This window comes from Lissotriton helveticus, chromosome 9, assembly GCF_964261635.1.
Source record: "Lissotriton helveticus chromosome 9, aLisHel1.1, whole genome shotgun sequence".
Classification (NCBI taxonomy): domain Eukaryota; kingdom Metazoa; phylum Chordata; class Amphibia; order Caudata; family Salamandridae; genus Lissotriton; species Lissotriton helveticus.
Window position 1 is genome coordinate 458,780,180 of NC_136070.1, and position 20,519 is coordinate 458,800,698.

At 42.2% G+C, this 20,519-nt stretch overlaps 1 protein-coding gene across 1 annotated transcript in view; it reads right to left on the reverse strand.

Annotated features, from left to right (window-relative positions):
• TMEM179 (transmembrane protein 179) overlaps positions 1–14,786 on the reverse strand; it is a 165,599-nt gene extending 150,813 nt beyond the window's left edge. The window contains exon 1 of the mRNA XM_078660273.1: positions 14,485–14,786. Coding sequence (XP_078516399.1) covers positions 14,485–14,786 — 302 coding nt within the window. The remainder of the gene's footprint in view (positions 1–14,484) is intronic.
• Between the last annotated feature and the right edge of the window lie 5,733 nt (positions 14,787–20,519).

Genomic DNA, 20,519 nt, shown 5'->3' on the forward strand with positions numbered 1-20,519 from the left:
ATGCACTTTAGCATTGGTCAGCAGTGATAGAGTGCTCAGAGTCCTAAAAGCCAGCAAAACAGTCAAAAACAGGAGGTCAGAAAGCACAAAGTCAGGGGAAACAACCTCAAAAGATGCTAGGTCTAGCAAGTAGTAAACCTCACAACTTTTATTTATAGACTTTAAATAGTAATGTAGTAGATATTTGTATACGCACTGTATATTATACTAACAATATTTTTCAGGGCATCTGAATTAGGTGGTAGAGGGGTATTGGCACACCTACCTCTTTACACTGTGACAAATTAACAGGAAAAGAGCAGCAGTTTGAAAGGGTTATTTCTACTCATCTGGCGTCTCATGGACAGAGGCATGTCCCAGGATGGGGAGCAAAGGCATATCAACATCCTCATACTGTCTATGTTTGATTTACAAAGTTGACAGTTTAAAGAGACACTACAGGCCACAGCATGGCCTGTCCCCATGGTTTTTACGTAAATCATGAAGATACACCATCCTTAGATTATAGTGCTATCCTTGAACAAATGCCTGCAAGTTTAAGCACTCAAGAGAAAAAGAGGAGGCACCAATTAATTTTCCGTCAATGTTGTAATAATGGCATTTGGATGAGCGAAGGGGGCCTATGTTTTTAGAATGTGATGTGGACAATTAGCAATACTTGAATTGTATATGTGTGACAATGGGTGAAGAGACTATAGGCTTTAAGTACTGTGGTGGTTACTCTTGAGAGGCAGCAGGAAGTGATCCTAAGTGTGAACTCTTTGGAGTCTATAGAGGAGGAATGATGAGAGGCGGATATAAATAGTGTTACCACATTCAAAATTGGATGAAATGAGAGCATTTATGAATGTCACTTTCCATGGCAACAGCTAACAAAGAAGTTAGATTCATTTTGTGATAGCAGGGCTGATAGAAACAGATAATGACCATTAAATTACATTGTGGATTCTTTTGGAGGTTTACGGTGAATCCCAAGATTTTTGACTAAGGCAAAGGAGAGATTCACAGACTAGTAGTTGATCGCCAGCTGACTGATGGCCATTGTTGATGGATGGAGAGTTGATTAGTACCCTAGTTTTATCTTTGCATTTAGAGGTGGATAGCTGATAGAGGTGAGGTTGGGATTTTTGTCTATTCAGACAAAAATATGGAAGTCATTAGCTTAAGGTAGGAACATAAGGGTTAAGAAGTAGTTCAAGAAGGTAATGAGCTGGAGATATATGTAAAACAAGAGATAGAGAGGACTGCTGCAGAACAGCACCAGTGAGAATTTGGGGGTGGGTTTAGAAAGGGAAAGAACAATATAAAAAGTGAGAATCCATGCAAAAAAAGAATGTTGAAAAAATGTACTTGTTCTAAAGGGGAAAGAAAAGACACTTGGTATCAGTTAGGAAGTACATCTAAAAGAGCGCTGTTTTGATCTCTAGCAAATTGAACATGAGAAAGAAGGATGGGGTGCACATCAATGTGAAATAATGGCAACAGATCTATGAGGGTGCCAACTCTATTATGAAGCATTTGTATTTTCATGATTACTAACACTGTGTGCATTGAAGTAGATGTCATCAAGCCATTTGTTGTCTTAGAGTCTTCATAAAAGCACTGACACTGGTGTGAAACAGTACAGTCGGTAAGTTTGGTAAGGAAGGTGAGGCAGGAAATTGGGTGATGTTGCTTTATCAGAGAGAATAGGATAGAGAGTTCTCGGTATTGAGAGCAAGTATGAAGGATGAAGGATTGCTTCTTGAAGAAAAGAAGTGGAAATGGATTTCCATCAGTCGATTGGAGTAGATAGATGGCATTTCTGGAATAGTGCAGTTAGACTGGGATCAAAAAGGTATCACTCAAATCGACAGACATCATTTTATTAACTTCAGGTATGAGAAGCTCTTAATCAGAACTGAAAACCTCCCGTGTCATTGTTTTGCAATCTGTTCCATTGTTATTCTGCCAGTAGAAAATTCAAAAGATAGTCCCTGGTGAACCGCTGTTGTGTTTTGACATGGCACACCCTCAAAATTACAAACAGGGAAGTAGTTCAAATTCCACCTTGCAATCAGATTCGTTTCTGGCAAAACACAGAGCAACATTTTGAAATCAATTTTTGTTCCTATTGAGGTACAATGTATATAGTCCTTCGAAGGAATCAGACAACTGTATGCTACATCAAAGCATTTTCATCTTTATTCTTAAATTGTTGGATATTTGCTCAATATATTGTATGCAGTGAGCATATATTAATGAGAACCTTACAAAAGATATCTTGATTGGTCCTTCATCCACATTCTATGCAGATAAACCAATACAACCTCCCATAAAATATCCAATGCAAACTCATTGGTCAGAAACATATTTAGTTGATGAGCCACTCCACATACAGTTCACACTGCAGTCTCTAGTAATGTGTTACTCTGTTTATACAATCTATTATTAAACATAAATATCATGCATGAGTTAAAAGTAATCGTAGGACTACTGATCAAAAAACCACCATAGCTACAATCATGTAATATGTTTGCCAGTTATGATATACAATGCACACAACACATGCCAAACCGCATATCACTTGCCATGTTTAACTGTTGCTTGGTTATTTTTTTTCCCAGTGGCATTTTCGTGAAGGAGTTTTGTTCTTTGGAGTTGACTGTCAGTGGTGGGTGAGACACAGGGCCAGTCCCTGCTGGAATTTTATTATTAAATTTGTTGATTTGTATAGCGGGCTTATCACCCCTTGGGGTATCCAGGTGCTGTTCGTGGGCATGGAGAGATTAGGTGATTTACCCAAAATCATAGGCTGTTGAGCAGATGCTGAGACCCAAACCTGGATCCCCAGCTTCCAAGCTGGCAGCTCTGAACAGTGAGCCACATCCTCTCCGCTCTCTGCACATGGCTCATGGGGGTGTGCAGTTGTGGTTGGCCACTGTCAGAAAATTAGGATCAGGGCCTGGCCATTGGTCAGCCATGGTGCCAAACCACGCTGTGCAAGCCCAAAGGCTATGTGCAGTGGAGTTTGTGTGCAGACAAAGGACTGGGCTCAAGACCAGACTGCAAGACAAGCTTCTGATCCCCGCTACGAACTGATAAAGCTGGATTCTGGTCAGAGCCAGAACGGTAATGCAGTTTGTTTCCCAGTAGATATAGATATCATTCAACTCTTATAATTAGATCCAGTTAGTTCAATGTATTTATGTACATTGTACTGCAACATTAACAGTGAAATGGTCCTAATTTATTGAACGCCTGCATGCTGTGCTACGAATCATCTGCATGATAATCAGCCCTGCCAAGTGCCACACATTTTGCGTTATACTAACCCATGATTTGAACAATATCTGTGCATTACCGCAAACACACAAAATCCTCACGCAATTAAACTCGTATAACTTCAATGGCAACATTCGATTGCTGACCGGACTTCTATATACACAATCAGCAAAACAAAGAATTGATGTCTGGGCTGTCTTATAGACAAGAGATACTCTTCTAGTTACCGAGAAGTTCTCCTCACTGCACTAGTGTGTTTTGTTAGCCCCCGAGAAGGGCTTGGCTAGCCACACCTAGAGTCTCTCCCATGATCCAATTGGTTTAAAACAGAGGGTAATGCTTTCACGTCACGTGCTGTGCTCAGTCTTTCCAGCCAAGACGTCAGTGGCTGACACTACTCCACTGAGGGGAAGTGATGTCCCAGTTGAACAATAATATAGCTGAAGCACTTAATCGATGTGGTCACCCTTTCAAGGCCCATGCATAATTTAACCAACTGTTTAACATACTGGCTGCTGTTATGCATTAAAAATATTATTAAGATGTAGTGGAAACACCTCACTTTCTTGACCTTGTATTCGGCATAGAATTTAAAGCAAAAAACATATCTATACTTTCAGACTTGCCATCGGCAACTCAGCATGGCTAGTCAGTGTGATCAGCCAACAGCACTGATTATGAGTGACATTGAACGGCTATGAGTGACACTTTCTCGCGAGCAAAATCTAGCAATGAAGAGGGGGAAAACATATATACATATTCCACCCACTTTAGCAGCGAGAAACTCTAAGATCTTATAACTACACCAAAGCACCAGATCAATGTCTGCTTTTATATATAGGATTAAAACGAGGCAAGCCTGAAGCAGAAATGCTGTATTAAATGTTACAAAATGCTCAACTAAGCAGTACTCTGTGGGAGTAGCTCTCCACAGGCAGCAGCGGCCTATAACTTAAACAGCAAAGATGTTCATGAGATGAACGAGTAAGTAAAAATTGGGCAACACCGAGGAGGTGAGACACCCACTCATAAATAGCTAAAAAGCACCTGCATACCAGTAGGCAACAACTGCAACCATTAATGGGATGGAGAGGGCACAAGCATCCATCAGAGAGCAAGCACACAATAAACAGAAATTATGAAAATGTCACACATAAGCAATATGAAACCATGGCATCTATGGATATTGCATGTTAATCCAGAAAATTCACTGGTAAGCATAACATGAAGAAAAAGGTATCCAACACAAAGGTCAATTGAAGGATGTCTGTCACTTCAGCCATGACAATCTGTATCCCACTCCGCATATACCCCGTGGTAGCACATTGCTGCTGGGCAAAAGACTTCTTAGTCCCAGGTTCAAATAATCAGTTCTTTGGTGCAGATCATATCATAAGTAAACTTTTTGACAAAGACATTTCTTCATTTTAAATCAAGCGGTTCCTTTAGTGGTAGATTTGACTTACAAGTCGACTTGTTGCTCTTTTCATGTTGTTTATGAGAGGGCACCCTGGCTCCTGAACTAGTGAACCTTTTCATTAGAGCAAACGTGTAATTTCATGTGGCTTCACAATGCGAGTGGTGCACTTGGTAAATATGGGATTAAAGGTGAACCAACAGGGTTTTGAAATAAGTGGATTAACAGGTTATCCTCAGCCACGGGCCATTAGGGCAGCATGCAGTACAGTATGAATGAGAGTATGATTGGTGGTGATTGATTGCTCTCATGGAATGGCAAGACCAGAATCTTAGATAAGTATAAAGGATATTCTTATGAAATGTTTGAGTTTCATGCAGAAAATGTTATCATCCTGTAGAAAGTCCCTAATTGTGTCCTCGGGGATTCTGACAGCAGAAAATTGTTTTTTATAGTTCACATTTCCAAAAGGCCTTTAGTACTCTAAATTGGAAGGGTTCTCCTGATAGGGGACATGCCTTGATGGATTTATCTCATGGGTGAATTTTAACCCATACAGAGGTGAAGAATTAATCTAGAATATATCAAATAAAGGAATATGCGAGTGGGCACATAGTTCTATAAAATGTACTACTGAAAATGGAGGCAAATGTGTATCAGGTTTAGAATACGCTCACAAGTGCAGGGTAACTTTGATTAGCATTGACTTAATCACCGGCAACCCCCACCATAGGTTTTCCTAACCCCCAAAGATTTTCAATGTCTAGTGAGCACAAGCTCAAAGATGCAGAAGTTACCTGAACAGAGCCATAGAGAGGTCCCCATTGTGAGGATCCATTCAGACTGCAACTAGTCAGAGGCTGTGGTTGCTGACTCCTGTGGGGAAACAGGCCCATAATAACATCTGCCCCTTGCAAACAACTGTAGAGCCCATCCTCTGATGTAGGTGATTCTTCAGTCTTCAGTTATTCTGCACTCACCGGCAGAGTCAACACAGAACGTTGGTGTTTGGTACAATCTTTGGGGGTCACAGATGCAGTCATGCTCCCCGTGACGGTTTAAGAAGTGATGAGGAGTCAAAGAGACAGACCCCCGCACTCAGGTCAGCTCCTGCAGGTCTGATCCTGCATGTATTTCCCCCTTTCTTCTTGGACACAGTCCTCTAGTGGGGATGGAACTGGGATCGGGCAGGCATGGAGACACTCCAGTACTCAGGTTGGCTCATGCTATATTCTCTAGCTAATCCACACTTTTGGACTGTCCCATCCACTTGGGCACAGTGGCAAGGCTCCTCTGGTGAGTTTCCTTCTGCAGGGAACTGTTGCCAGAGCAAATGACAGCCTTGAAACTACAACTTCTGAATTGGACTTGCCAAGCGGGGCTGCTGTTCTTCATTCTGAGAACCCTCCAAGACCACAATGAACCAACCCCAGCAGAAGAGGAAAGCAATTTGTAACTTGTCAGAAAACACCTGCCAACCCAGGATACACTTACTTCTCAAGCCCTCATAAGAAATACATTAGATTAGACTACTTTTTGGTCTCTTCATGCCTGCTTATGGCGGTGGCAATAAGGAAATTACCAAAAGAGTTATCTGATCATAGCCCACTAATTATGGATTTAGTATTTCAAGGCAGGGATCATGCACAAAGTAAATGGACATTTGATAGAACATTATTGACCAATGAGTGGTATCTGAAATATATTAGACAGTGGGTGATAGAATATTTTGAGATTAATTGTTATAGTTCATCATGATGTATGGTCTGGGATAGTTTTAAGGTGGGCCTTCAGGGGAAACAACTAGTTTTATAGCTGGGGCCAGGAAAAAAGAGAAATATGAAATCAACGCTTTGATCGAAGGTTTGGGAGAATTAGAAAAAGAACACACCTGCGCTATTAGGCAAAAGCAGGAGGCTACGGAGGCAACACTATGGTAGGAAATAGCGGCAGCAAAAGCTGAGATTAATAGCTATTACAGCAAGAAAGGGGCGGCAGTCTTTCAAGCATATAAGTACGAGAGTTATGAGTACGGGGAGTCAGTGGGCAAGATGCTGGCTTTATGCACTAAGGAGAGGGGTGCTAGGAATAATATAGCTGAAATTAAAGGACAGGATGGCGCACCGCTCACAGACATAAAGAACATCATCAAGGTGTTTGAGAGGTTTTAACAAGACTTATACCAGCAAGATAATCTTGATCCTATTTTTCCCAAAGAAAATGAAATCTTTTTGGGGAATCAGTCAGTCAGTCAGTCAAGCAGTCTTCATTTCGATTAATTAAAATCATAAAAAGAAAAGCAATACATACATCCACTACATGCTAGGTAATTAAAAAATATTCTAAAATTCAGCATTCAAATAAAAACATATAAAAACAAGCAGATAAATATATTAAGTTGATTTCATAAATATATACACACAGCGATTAAGACCCAACAATTATCTTTGTCACGGCTCACATTTACATCTTTGAGGTGCCACACCGGGCGTCTTTGTTTAGCATACCACATTAAATTCCTATGTACAGTAAAAAATGAGTGAATCCTCCTATGTAATTACTAAGAAATTTGGTCTTATCTTATTAATCCGAGCCGCAGCCACCAGAAAGTTGGCTACGCTAAAAATAATACGTATGGAACCCAACATTTGCAAGTACATAAGAGCAGGCCTCACTTGTACGAAGCCTGCTTCCCGAAGAATTGGTAGTAAAAAAATGTTTCGTGCTTCCGCATACTTCTCACAAAACATTACAAGATGGAGAGTGTCCTGTGTCAAAAACCTATCACATGTACATGGGGCACTTTCTTCAGGTTTCCCCCACTGCGGAAAAACACCCAGAATGAGATGAATTAGGTTAAACCTAAATCTAACCAGTAAGAAACGGTGAAACTGGTTGGTGACTAACTTCAAATAGGGTTCAATAAATAAGGAAGTCTGCACAATAGACATTCTTCTTACTCCTGGTTTTCTAACCTCCTTCTCTTCCCTGTTTTGCTGCGCCAAATTCATAAAACTTTTTTTGATCCATACCAAGTCATTTTTTCCTAGGTTTTCTGGGCAAGTAAACAGTTCTGGACGACCCAATCTGACACACGCCGCTCTAACGTAAGCCAGCCAGGGAATCCTTTCTGCCTTATCCAGGGCTAAACAATCATTCAGGATTAAATGATTATGGGTGATCTCCTCGTTAATCCATGTCTTCACCCAGCAGGTCACCGGGGCCATATTTAAATTATCTGCGATATATCCAATACCTAGTTCGGCATGCAAGGAAAGTGTGGGAGATGATTGGGTAACCGCCAGCAGGGATCTAAGGAGCTTGTTTTCTACCACTTGTATTGTATTCATAGGAACATATCCCCAGACATCAGCCCCATATGAGGCAATCGCTAGGCACTTGGATTTATATATTTTAAGCAAGGCCTCCATGGGCCTAGCACCCAACCTCTTTGAGAAACTGAGAAGTGCTGATGTTGATCTTGTAACAGCATTGCACTTCTGTTTCAGTTGGGGGCCCCACTTACCTTTCTCATCAAAGAGTACCCCCAGATAGGTGAATATTGGTACCCTCGAAACCTCCGCACCCATACATGTAAAACTTCGAACCTTTAACTTCTTCCTTGTAACTCCCACTACCATCACATGTGATTTTTTGCTGTTAACTTTTAAATCAAGGGACTGCATGAAGCTGCCAAAATGATCTAGCAGCCTCTGTAGGCCCGTACCTGTTCGTGCAAGTAGAACAGCGTCATCCGCGTATAGGAGAGATGGTACTCCTAATCCTCCTATACGCGGGACGTCTACTGTAGCCTTAACTAAAGAGTCTTCCAAGGCATTAATATACAAGGTAAAAAGGAGAGGGCCAAAATGCAACCTTGTCTGACCCCTCTCCTAGAGCTAAAGTGTCCAGTGCATCAGCCGTCTGACGTTGTCCTCACTTTGGTAGAAAGATCCTGATGGAGGTCACTAAGAAAATTAATCAGAGGTGCTTCCGTCCCCATTTTTCACAGGCTAGATCATAGTTTCGACCGATTTAGCAGGTCGAATGCCGAAGACAAATCCATAACACCTAGGTATAAATGGCCTGGTTTTGCTATTGTATATTTCCCTATCAGAAGATACAAATTTAGACATTGGTCTATAGTGCTTCTGTGTTTTCTGAAACCATATTGGAGGTTAGAGAGTACCCCCCTGCTAGTTAGCCAATCCCCCAGTTTTGACGAATCAACGTAGGGTAAGCGAAGAAATTAGGCAGAAGATGGAAAGAGAGATCACAATAGAAGAGATTTAACTAGACCTACAGTCCATGGCTACCAGGAAAAGTGGCTGGCCCTGATAGTATACCCTTGGAATACTATAAAGCCATTCAGGAGAAAATAGCTCTGCTACTTTTGAACTTGTTTCTTGGAGTACAATAAAATGGGGTTCCCCTGGAATCTTGGCAAGGAGCAGATATTGTGATATTTTTAAAAAAGGGGAAGCCCCCGACAATCCTGCATCTTATTGGCCCATATCCCTCATGAATGTGGATACCAAACTGTATTCCAAAATTATTGGGACTCAATTAGGGGGATTAAAGACAATCTAGTCTCACCATGGAAACATGGCTTTATACCGGGAAGAGGCACAACAGACCATATTAGATGTGCTATAGCCTTGTTTGATATAACTGAGGTAACAGGAGAGAAGATGGCTATGATCCTCCTAGAGCAGAGAAGGCATTTGATCGAGTCTCATGGCAATATTTATGGGCTATTATGGCACAGAGAGGGTTTTGAATGGTGGGTGGGAGGAGCACTCGAGGTTTTTTCAAAAGTTAAACCAATAATACTGAAAAGTTTTTATATTTTTCACTCAGCGTGCTGCTAAGGTAGCACGTTTGTCTTGTCCGTGCCTGCACTGGAAACTTATCTTAAGTGTCTGGGACACTTAACCTCAGCGCACTGTCGCTCTGCGCGGGTGTAATACAAACACTCCGCCTTGATTTTTACTCAATAAACACAGATGTTTGTTATCAAGATATGCCCTTTATCGTAAAATAAACCACAAATGATTCAGTAACTTTTCCTCAGTTACATAATGCTTTCAATCAAAAATTATACAATTAAAGAAAATTCACATTGTTACATTTTTATACAATGACAATAGATGACTTTATCTTGGTGCCCAATGCATTTCAAGCTCAAACGAGCTCTTCCTCAGGGGCCTGTGAAATGAATTATGCGTATAGGTTACTCTGTGCGTCATTAATGGTACAGGAAACAGAACATCACTATGTACAAGGTGTCCAAACCGTCATTGAAAACGTGCTTTGCAGAGTAAAAACACACATCACCATCACCCCAGTGAATGCACCTCACTGTGCCAAAAATAACCCAAAATCACGGAGAAACAAACTTACTATGCCGTAGTCACCTGTGTCTTCAATCTAAACCCTAAAAAAGTGTTGAAAACATATGAGAACCATGTGGAAAGCTGCTCTCCACTGTCAAATGGTCCAAGTAAACTAACTGGCCGGTCGCGCAGTTCTCTCTTACCTTGTGATGAACACTCGGTGCCAAAAACAAGGGGTTCTGCTCTTGCGGGGGTATAAACTGATCTGCAATGACAAACCAGGTCGCTTAACCCTGGGTTCAAAAACCTCAAGACCGAGTGGTGTCTGCATGGACAAATTATTTAGAGGCCCCTTACCGAGTTCTGAAGAACTGCGCTTCAAACTTCTACTCCACTACTCAGCAATGCTCTGTAACGGCTACACAATGTACCGACACGCTGTGTAAAACGCACCGCGGTCTTCCTCAATATAAAGCCTGATAGCTAGGGGTATGAACACTAAAAACGGACTCAACTAACCAGCTAAAGATCACTGAAATACGGGCGCCATATTCGAAGGGTCAAAAGCGACTCAAAACTTACACGAAAATGCCTCAAAGTGGGAAATAAAAATAAGTATAAATGAAATAAACCCTAAAAAAAGGAAGAGTGTGTGTTTTTGATAAAACTCCTACTATACATCATTTTCTTGCTGTTATACAATTATCATGACATTCTACACAAAAAAGCAGACATCAAGCTGAAACAGACTACAGGGTGAAAAGACTCATATGAAACATGATAAATCAATTTTTTCATTTAACCCTTTAGGTTCCTGAGTGGCCAAAAATGTAATCCAATGTATTTCTCTTTGGAGGAGGGATCTGGTGAGATCAACCCCCTCGTAAACTTTCACAACTTCAAGAATGGAGAACCTGATCTGAGCTATGCCATGATTGTTGTCATTCCAATGTTTTGCCAGATTACTTTTTACATTTTTATTTCTTATTGTGCTTTTGTGTTCAGTAATTCTCGTTTTGAGTTTTCTCTCCGTCTTACCGACGTAAATTTTCCCGCAGGGACACTTGATGTAATAAATCAAATTTTTTGAATTACAGTCTCCATTGTAGTGCAATTCCATTGCTTTCCCAGTTTGTGGATGATGTAAAGTTTTCCCTGTAATCACATTGGAACAATGAACACAATGCTCACATTTCTTCATCCCTCTATTGGACACTTCTATGTCTCTTATCGGAGTCAACAGCAGTTCTTTAAGGTTCATCTGTGTTTATTGAGTAAAAATCAAGGCGGAGTGTTTGTATTACACCCGCGCAGAGCGACAGTGCGCTGAGGTTAAGTGTCCCAGACACTTAAGATAAGTTTACAGAGAGGGTTTTGGCCAGGTTTCTATAACAGCTATACAGGCAATGTATTTAAGACCATATGCGAGACTACATATATGGGCCAAGAGTCAAGCCGTAACAATGTCACTAGGGGGACAAGACAGGGCTATCCCTGCTCTCCCTTTCTATTTGCTCTATATATTGATCTTTTTATCCAACAAATTCTTCAAGACCAGACAATTACACCAGCCTTTTGTAATGGTTTTTATTTGGAGAGAGTGTACAAAATAAGAAAAAATGTTCATAAATACAGATAAATAAAGTCTTTGCTGATATCTATTTCCAGGATTTCATACAATTTCCACATTTCACACATAAACAATACCAAAAGAATCTACAGTCAATCAATGCACATAATGTGAAAGAAAAAAACAATAGAGAAAAAAATAGAAAATATGAGAGACGAGAAAAACAGCAGAGTACTGCCCAATTCCATGAGTTCTCCAGCCTAGGCCAACCAATCCCTCCCGCATTTTGCCTTGTGGTCCATTTGTTCATTGCTGCACAGATTTTCCTTCCTCTCCTGCTAGTGTGCTGGCCTTTGCAATTATACAATGACCTTTTGAGATTATATATGGCAAACAGATGACCCAACCAGGCGCACAATAAGTGGGTAAGATAGCCATACTCACCCCACATGGAGCTTTTTATCATGTTACAAAGGTGTTCAATTCGATATCATGGTGAAGATATTCTGCCTTGCCCTGTTGGAGGGATTTTTGAGAACAGAAAATGTAACTAAGTCCAATGCGGCAAATCCATCCCAGTGAAGAAGGAACCTGAGCAGCTATGAAATCCCACTTTGTCCTGCTTGGAGCTTTTGGTTCCAAAACCAACAGCTTCAGCGGAAGTTCAACAGCAAAGTATTTGAAATCCTCGCCAGCCCCAGCTTTGGACATTGCCGCTGAAGGATTTTGACTTCTATTGCAGAAACTAGCGCCCAGATGTATATCTTGGTGGATGGAGTGAACTCCAACAAGGCAACGGAGTATATTACTCCATTGCCCTGATGGAGTCCACACCCACTAAATTACAAAATGACCATCAAGCCAGTGGTCATTTCTATAGCATTGGCAGAAACCACTGTCACAGTGGCAACTGTCAATGCTTTTTTAAGTTTGATGCACAGCTCCCTCTCCCTCAACATGACAAAGTGGGATTTTCTTCTTGGGAAAAAAAAATGGCCTTCTTGTAATGGGAGTTTTCTCCCATGGAAGGGGGGTACTCTTCATTTTTTATTGCCCCCTACCGCCAGGCTTTGCTGGCTGTGATGGAAAGTAAAAAAAATGGCCATAAATCTGCCCATCTGAATTAGTGGGGCAGACTTACAGCCACTTCTCCGGTGTTCCTTACTCCTTTGGGCGATCGGAGAAGTTTGGCAACAGCAAAGACAGAAGAGTCTTCACCTTGGCCAACCTACGGTCCGCCCATATTTAGATCGGATGAGCGTATCATTATCTTGGCAGTAAAGAGATTCCATCGCCAGAGCGATGGAGTATCCTTACCGTCAAAATATAAATCAGGCCCCAAGTCCTAGGTTGAAACTTTGAACGAGAAGGCCTGATTGGTGTATCCAACTTCCGCTCCATCATGGTTGACATGAAATTGCATCTAGGACCCAGTCCATTGTGATATGCTACCTCTGATTGGCACTTTATGTTTTTGCTTGTTGCCATATGCATTTTAAAAATCACATTTCAGGTTCATCTCAATCGATTTTAATAGTTTTGGTGTATTTTTCCTTATTCATTCTTTTTTAATTTGTCTGGCAATTTTACTGAGTTGTTTTATTGACTTTAAAATTGCTGGACCTGCTTGAACTTAACACACATTTCTCAGAGCACTTGTGTCATTGCTAACAGGGGTTTAGTAGAGTTACTCTGAGACTTGTGTTGAGACCTAACAAAGATGTGTTTATTAAGTTGGTAACGTTCGCTTGCTCAAATGACTATCCTACTTTTTGAAAATAAAAATATTGTTAATCTGTGTGACGTATTACTGTAAAAAAGATTTTGGAGAGCCATTGATTCTGAAATACCTAAGTCTCTGATCAATAGGGATAATGTTTGAGGGGCAGGTACGACAGGGGGTGTGAATATTGACATATATAAGTGATAACACAAACCGAATATGAACATCAGTATTTAAGCAGCCATTATATGTGCTCTAAAAAGTTCTCACTGATCGCAAACTGTCCCTGTAATACATACCCCTAAAAGTGGAACACTCCAAACTTATCAGCAAATAAATACACCCTTGCTTATTCCATTGAGGCCTAATTTGAGTTTTATAAACTCTAACATGCTGGAACAAAACAATATGAAAGGCTGTTAACGGGCCTCATAAAAAATAATGGGCATAAATAAATTCGCGTTACACTAAAAAATCTAGTAAACATTTTTATGCTGAATTATACAGAATCGCCTTGCATAAAACGTAGATGAATACCAAGTCATGAAAAGACGTGTTTTGCAAAACATGATACCCAAAACTTTAAAATATTGTTGAAATTACATTTTTGAGTTGTGTACAGCGGCTGCAGTTTGACTGCACTGTCTCTGTCCTGTGCTCATCAATTTACAACCCTCCACTGCTGGACAGGTAATCCATTCTCCTATCCAAGATGGCGTGACTTGAACTACACCCCATATACTCTTCAACCAATTATAATTTCCATGCCATGCTTTGACCGTAGCCTCCCTCTCCCTGTAATGAATGACAACTTCCTGTCTGGATTTCCCCTCACATCCCTTACACCTAATCGTGTCCTCTCTTTGATTTGCTGTGCTCTCGCATTCCGACATCTGTCCCTGCCATTTTCATGCAATGAACTCCTTCAGCTCTTCTATAACCATGTCTGCCTACATCCCTCACACAGCTGCTTTTCTTTCAATCCATGAACATGTGGCTTCAAAGTACCATATGCACACACAGCATCTATAAAATACAGGGTCATCTACCTTCCATGTGCACCATGCACATCTGCTTCCGTTTGCCCCTCCCACCGCCGCCTTCACTATACTTAGGGGACACCTACCGTCCTTTTACCTATCCAAATGCCTCCCTCCCCCTTCCCGGTACTTACTCGTCGTGCCCTTTACAGAGGAAAAATAGAGTCCTCCAGGCCTGCACCGCGGCCGCCAGCAGCGCCAGACCCCCGGCCAAAACGCTGAACCTGCAGGCCGACTCAGGCCCCCACTCGTCCACGGTGAAGCGCTGCCTCTCGGCCGTCAGGTTGGCGTTCAGCCACATGCCCTCGGTGAAGAGCAGGCATCGGCCCTGGAAGTCGGCGCTGTTCTCGGACAGCGGCACCACCGCTATGAAGCCGAAGAGAAAGGCCAAAAAGTAGGAGATGCATTGGGCGAAGAGGAAGTTGTTGAGAGCCATGATGCCGCTGCAGCGGCAGAGGCGGCTACGGGGGGCGAGGGGACCCAGCAGCCGGGCGAGGCAGGCTGGAGGCTGCGCACTGAGAGCTCGATGCAAAACCAGCAGACGGAGGCTATGGGATTCTGCAGTGCGAGGGGATCAGTGTCTGCGCCAGTGACACGTAAACAAAGAGCGATTGAAGTAGCATCTGCACCAAAATATGTACAATCGGGGCTGAGAGATACCCTCTCTACATTGATATGTTTCTAAAAACGGCACTTTACGCGCAGAGGGCTCAGAAAATATGTTCACAGATTACAGTTAGTAGTGGGATGGGACACATCAGCATGAACATTCATTAATTTTTTGAGCGACAGACTCTTCAGCTGTAACATGTGTACATATTTCCGGGACATACGATAGCATGTTCAATAGACCCCTATCTAAATCCTGGCATTTAACGTAGTATCCCAGAAGAGGGGAACGTTGTACAAAAGGAAACACGGCAGCTTCAGCATCAATAGCACCGGAACACATTATATTGCGATATAGCACGTCATATTCACGACCAACTTCAGTTAACCCAAGGGCAATGCTTCAGGGACGCAGGTACCAAGCGTGCAGCCGGTGCAGCAGCCCACTGACCATCATTTATTGTTGTATTTTACTTACCGTCCAGCAGTAATATGGCCCATTTGTCTGTCTTGCACCCAGGCCCATTGCTGCACCCTTGCTACGTTACTGATTTAAATTCCAATAATTACTATTTTTGGTTAATCCTTGTCCGCCAACATAAATGTAACTACAGTGTGAGACAGACCAAAGCCAAGCACCTGATCTGCGCTGCCCTGTTGGTAACAGAAAACGATTTCAGGACGTTGGACAGCTCCCGCTAGCATGCACGTGCAGAGCGGGCAAGCTTGACAAGGCAAAGTGAATGTTTATTAACGAAACCAACTGCACTATGTATTTAACACCTAGGCATATGCACACAACAATACATAACGTCATCCATTCGCATACTTACAACGCTCAAACCAGCACACGCGCAGACATTTGTAACATGCACCATTGTAAACACATTAAGATATCCATGAAGCGCCCTTACCATGAAAATATTGGCACTGAATGTAATCGACCACCTTAAGACGCGATCAGTATGGCCCCACCATGCAATTTACTTGATAAATGTAACCAAACGGGCAATACAGGGATGGCCCGATTAGGTATTTTATGTGGGTGTGAACCCCACTAGGCTCTATGAATATGGGGCCATAAGGCTGCATAAGTTATATCACCTACTATCAACTTCAATAGAGAATACAGGTAATAATGCTTCAAGTGGTATAGGTATGGTCTAATGACTGCTTCACTCCTCCTTTGAACCACACCAGGTTGTAACATTGAAAGAACAATCAGAACAAAAACATTCATTCATGTACAATTATTCAATGGCTAAAACTTGGTTACGTTGCTTCTGTTGAGCTAGCCAGAGTTGCGGAACCAGACTCGTTCACTCCTGCACTTCGGCTGTACATGTCAGGAATATGTTTCCTGGAAGTGGGGGGCATAATAAAGACGTATAGAATATGTAGGACATCTGTGACGGGGAAATAACTTCCTCATTTTTTTACATAAGCCTCTGACTGTAAGTAAACATACATGATGCTCCCTGTTAGTCCATCATACAGTGAGACGATAGTTTTTGTTAAGTTTCAGAAAAAGGATAACAAAAGGCTGCAGCATTAGCAAAAAAAAGGGAAGCAAATGCAGTATTCACCATGAAGTTTCCCATCCTAACACCAGAAGATGCATAACCCATATTACCTTGATGTAGACAAAGGGACACATAAGTAGTAGTCTGCAAGGCTGCACTCATTATCTCTGTGCACTCTTCTCCAGAGGATTTCCTCCCTATCCAAACCAGCTTGGAATTTGCTTCCGACATAGCAACAGATGATAAGAGCATTTCTTAACTTTTGCTGCATCATAGCAGTGAGTTGCTGTATTTAATCTAGTTATTCACACTAGTTGCTTTCTACCAGAGACATCCGTAACATAGAAGTTAAGCAGTTAAAAAGCCTAGGTCAATCTCCTTCTATAGCCATTATATATTGACAATATGTACAAACCATAGAAGCAGATGGATGATGTGCAAAAAGCTTTTAGAAGCTCAGACTTGTTCACTGTAAATTATTAGAATTTTTTAATAAAGTTGTCTACTCCTTTGTGTAGCAGATTGCTTGTAAGGTGACAAATGAAATTGGCCTGAATAAAAAAAAATACATTAAAGTGATGTAATATAATAATAATAATCGTTATTTAGATATAAAACAATATCTTTAAAAGTTTTTCTCCAAATCACATTGTGTACAATTTTGTATATAAAATAGTTAAAAACAAAGAACCCATGCGGGCACAAAAAAACATAAATAAGTACAAATTTAGACTGTTTTGTATAATATGACCTAGCGTCTCTCGTGCGGCACCCATTATATTCAAATGATAAAAGCGAACCATAAGCATGCACGCCACAGAATTTCAATTTGAGTTACGACCCTCATAATCGTCGGAAAGTCTATTACTATACATTATTTAATCTAAATGGTGGGTGGCAAGGCCAAGACAGTTTTCTTTGTATTAAAATTGCGATACGCTTGCTGGATAAATTTAGCAAATTTTATGTTTAAAACAGTATTATCCGTAGACAGGGCGGCAATGATGGCATGCCTACAGGTCCGAACTCCCAGCCTATTCCATTCTGACCTGAGCATACTCCTGCGTTGAGAGTTGAGGTTGGGGCAAATGCAAACCACATGCATGATTGTTTCTATTGCTAACCCACACCCTCTGCAGGTTGTGACCTCCTCCGTACGACGCCAGGTGGGTAGGTTTTGAAGAAAGCACCAGTCCCCCAGTCTTAAGGCTATAAAACTGCGCTTTAGATAGAGTGAAAAAGTGGTGGAAAAATACATAGCGGGGGATAGCCGTTTGTAGGAGTTGACTACTGCCCAAGAATGGCTACGTTTGTAATATGTTTGAGCAGATCTGACCACAGAGAGTTGTGGCATTTTTAGAGTGCAGTGGCTTGGAAAGTAGGCGAGTATCTACAAATATAGACTATTGTGGGCATTCAAAAATGTTTGGAAGGCATGTTCACTCAATTAGTAAAGTTGGAGATTTGCTCCTGTTGATGACAATAGTAAATCCTGGTCCAAAGTGGGGCATAGATATCAATCACTTTCACAATTGGTAGATGTGAGATGCAAATGAGTTCTCCTGGGAGAAACACATTTTCCTTTTAGGGAAAAAATGAAAGCATTTTCATTGCAGACCACACTATTGCAAAGTATTTACTTATGTTTAAATGTACACCTCCTGAATCTGAACTTGCATTTAAGCTAAATTGGCAATTTAAATAAGATACCTCTCTACTAATAATGTCCCACTCCTGTATAAAAATACTCCACTACATTACAACGGAGACAAAACATGTTCCTTCTTGTGTTCCAACATGTTCCTAATTTAAGACTTTAACATCTATGAAGTAAGAAGCAACGAAGCGGAAGGATAATTAAAGGATACAATCGTGGAAATGAAATGATGAACACACATATTGTAATGTCTTATTCTTTTTAGCATTGTGAAACTATGGGATAGGTCAGTGCACGATGCATCCACTGTAAAAGTTTGTTTGATACCTGAAGGTCACAGATATGCATCCTTGAATGTCTACTCAGTCTTTCATACTTCTGAGGTTAATAAAATGAGTAAACCCAATTGAAGGCACACGCATAACACAATCACAACTGTAGTTCGTAGGTATCTTGTAATCAAACAACAATGCTGTAATTCTTGTTCTTCTCTTTGTTCTTTTATTTCTTTATAGCCTTGCGCCAAAGCGTTTCGTCACAGTAGGAGTGTATCCCTTACAACTTCCTCAGGGATACAAAATACCAAAAATAGCTGCGTTGCGATATATACATCGGGACTCACAGTCCATACTCAATACTCAATGCACCCCGTGCAAACAACGGCCATGGTGCGAAAAATCACCAAACCACTGGACGGCCGGGACGGCCCAGTTATACCAGTGGTCACCCAGGCGAATGCAGCGGGAGAAGCCCCTCCGGGGACAGCCGGACAGGACCCCATGGGAAACCAACAGATGGACAAACTGGACCTGATTTTAAAGGAGATCAGAGACTCCAGAACAGCGATGAAATCGCAACTGGGTACCCTAACTACCAACCTCTCCTTACTTAAAGCTGACCACACTAAACTGGCCGACAAAGTCAGAGACCAGGGCATGGCGATAGCGGATATGACACCGACGATGGCAGATCACACCGCCTCCGTTCAACAGCTGCAGGAACAGGTGGTATCTCTGATGGACCACGTGGAGGAAGCGGAAGCCGCAATTGACGGAATAACATCCGCGTCATTGGCCTTCCGGAACGCAGTGAGGGAGCTCAGGCGACGGACTTTATGGAACAGTGGTTCCGCGACCATGTGGCCCCTGAGGGACTATCTCCGCTGTTTTGTGTGGAGAGGGCACACCGGGACCCTACCAGGCGGCCCAGACCTGGTCAGCCACCGCGCCCGCTGATTGTCCGGATACTCAACTACCGGGACAGAGATACATTGCTGCAAAAGGCCCGAGAAAAATCCCTCATGGAGTTTGAAAATAGGCGCATCTCTCTGTATCCGGACTATACCAATGTGGTACAGAAACAACAATCATCGTACTTTGAAGTCAAGAAGAGACTCCAGAAGGCCAAGCTACGGTACGCTCTACTATTCCTGGCCCGCCTCAAGATAGTGTACGACAAAAAGACGCGCTCGGACCAAGCGGATGGATCGTCCCTCACCTCGATGGCAGGGCCGGGATGGAGGAGACCCTCACGAGAACAACAGAAAGATGGAGAGCTGGGATCCGTCGCTCTGGTGGGCAACTTCAGGGAAGATCGGGCAACTATTAATACGGACACAGAGGACAGCACGATCCACTCGGACTCCGAACACAGCATGGTTTTATTTCCGACTGTGACGCCCAAAGCTGCTGATGAAATACTGGACAACGGACAAGAGTAACCACCTGAGGAGGTGTGAACTGCACATCCTGAAGGCCACTGATATCCTTTTTCTGTTACTTGCCTGATGGCAACACGTACACGGGCGGTAAGAGGGATGGGGTGGTCGGGAGGCTAACAGTACAAAGTACCGTACACATGATAGACATAGGGCAGACACACCTAGCTAACAAGAAACTTGTAGAGACTTAGGCATACCTCACAAATAGGGTCCCGAGAGAACTTGACACTTTTAGAATGGGACCCCCAGAAGATATATGGAACTACTATCCTGATAATCACATCCCTGGTGGCGCCGTTGAGCCGGGAGCACGGAAACGGATGGTTCACTGGACTAGACCTGTGCCTGGCCACCCCCCCAATGGCGTATGCACAAGTACTTGGTTGGTTATGTTGCAGACTTTCTTGTTCGGCTCAGCAATGTTCTCAGGCTGCGCCAAGTTAGTTTTGTTTTCGGGTGGGAAGAAGTACGTCTCCTGGCTGACACTTACGCCGTGTGCTACGAGGTGCATGGCATCATACAGTGAATATACCTGGGTCCGATCAAGGCTGAAACAATAGGGAGGTATAGACTGACCACCTGGAATGTGCGAGGGCTTTGGGCCATTCAGAAAAGGCATAGGATTCATGCATTCTTATTACGCCATCAAGCTCAAATCAC